General features: G+C 30.9%; 1 protein-coding gene across 1 annotated transcript in view; it reads right to left on the bottom strand.

Moving 5' to 3' along the window:
• Window positions 1-636, bottom strand: part of LOC143018701 (uncharacterized) — a 723-nt gene extending 87 nt beyond the window's left edge. Inside the window, exon 1 of the mRNA XM_076174287.1 lies at window positions 1-636. This exon is cut by the window's left edge and continues 87 nt beyond it. Within this exon, the coding sequence (XP_076030402.1) occupies window positions 1-636 (636 nt within the window).
• Window positions 637-1,698: the final 1,062 nt, after the last annotated feature.

Raw genomic sequence — 1,698 nt, 5'->3', positions numbered from 1 at the left:
CAAAGTCCTAAGATTTTGTAATTCTGAAATTCCATACTGAATACCCGATATAGCACTTATACATGAATTTAATTCGACAATGAAGTCATCTAATGTCTCAACATTCTCTTCCTTAATTTCAGGCCAAGCAAGAATCTCTATGTGCATTAAAGCGATCCTTTCTTTATTACCGTATCTTTTGTTTAATTCATTTTTCGCCTTTTGGTAACCCTCTTTTGGATCTAAATGTAAACAAGTTCTAACTATCTTGTGTGGTTTACCTTCTGTATATTGTTTTAAATATTGTAACTTTTCACTATCTGACACATGCTTGCTATCAATTAACATGTCGAAATCTTTAATAAATTCAAAATACTTATCTAGGTGACCATTGAATTTATGAATCACATGAACAGGCATCATGTTTTTGGTCATTAAGGTCGTAATCATGTCTCTATTTGTCTGTTGACTATCACTATTACTCTGATGTGTACTTCTGCAGTCACGAGAATCATTTTCTACATTACCATTTACATTATTTTCAAATTTACTTAAAATATAAAATTCTGCTTTAGCTGATTCTAATTCTGTTTCTAACTCAAGCCTATCCTGTTCTAGTTTTAGTCTATGCATTTCCTTTTCCAATTCTTGCTTCATATTCAACTTCGGTAATTTGATGTCTAAGCTCGCCCTCTTAGCCACCACCTTACCTAATTGACTACCTATGTCGCTTTCTCCTGCTTGAGACACACTTTGGTTTCACTGTACCACCTATTTCCTCTTCCACTGGTGTTTTTTTTTAAAGTTAATATTTCTTTAACTACTTCATCTGTATCTAATTCCTCAGCTGTGATAAACTCCTGTATCCTACTTATAAGTTCTGCCTTATTGCCAGAACAAGTTTGATTTTTTGTTCTCAAATATGATTTCAGTTGATATACTGTGGCTCTGTCCATTTTGCTCAATCTAGAATGTTCAATACTCACTCACACTAAATATAAATGAATATAACTAGAAAACTATACCTCATTTAAATTCCAAGTTCAAAGGCACTCATAATTACTTGATCTTCATTAATTTGTGTAAATCAATGTTAAATAACATGATATCTACATTTAATTCCCAACATTTTGTTAAACCTTATTATAGATAACATGTTGTAGAATAGAAACTGGAAAACTTTGTTTCACTAATTCTTTTTTCACGAACACTCATTATTAATCAATATCTAATTAACCTACGTACGTTAATGTTGAGTAAACCTGGGATCTTTATACTTAATTCAAAAATGATTACACAACATTCTGTTACTACACTCATTATTAATCAATATCTAATTAACCTACGTACATTAATGTTGAGTAAACCTGGGATCTTTATACTTAATTAAAAAATTATTACACAACATTCAATTACTACACTCATTATTAATCAATCCTCAACATTAACCTACATAAATCAGTGTTAAATTAACCAGGAAATTTCATACTTAATTCACAGACAATTACATTCTCTTACTGCACTCATGGCTTAGTTGTTCAATCACATTCTTCTTAGCACTTATAAAGTTGTTATAAAATTAAATGACACTTAGATGTTCAACACTGACTTCATTTACTTGGCTCCTGTGTCTAGAAAGCTATTCTTTCTTTAAATTCTAAGTTTTCATTACTCACAGTCATGGTCTAGTCACAATTTCAGTGCTTCCCAAGCATCACT

Source organism: Oratosquilla oratoria, chromosome 35, assembly GCF_046742065.1.
Source record: "Oratosquilla oratoria isolate Oo_2021 chromosome 35, ASM4674206v1, whole genome shotgun sequence".
Lineage (NCBI taxonomy): Eukaryota > Metazoa > Arthropoda > Malacostraca > Stomatopoda > Squillidae > Oratosquilla > Oratosquilla oratoria.
This window is presented reverse-complemented; position numbering and strand designations above follow the sequence as displayed.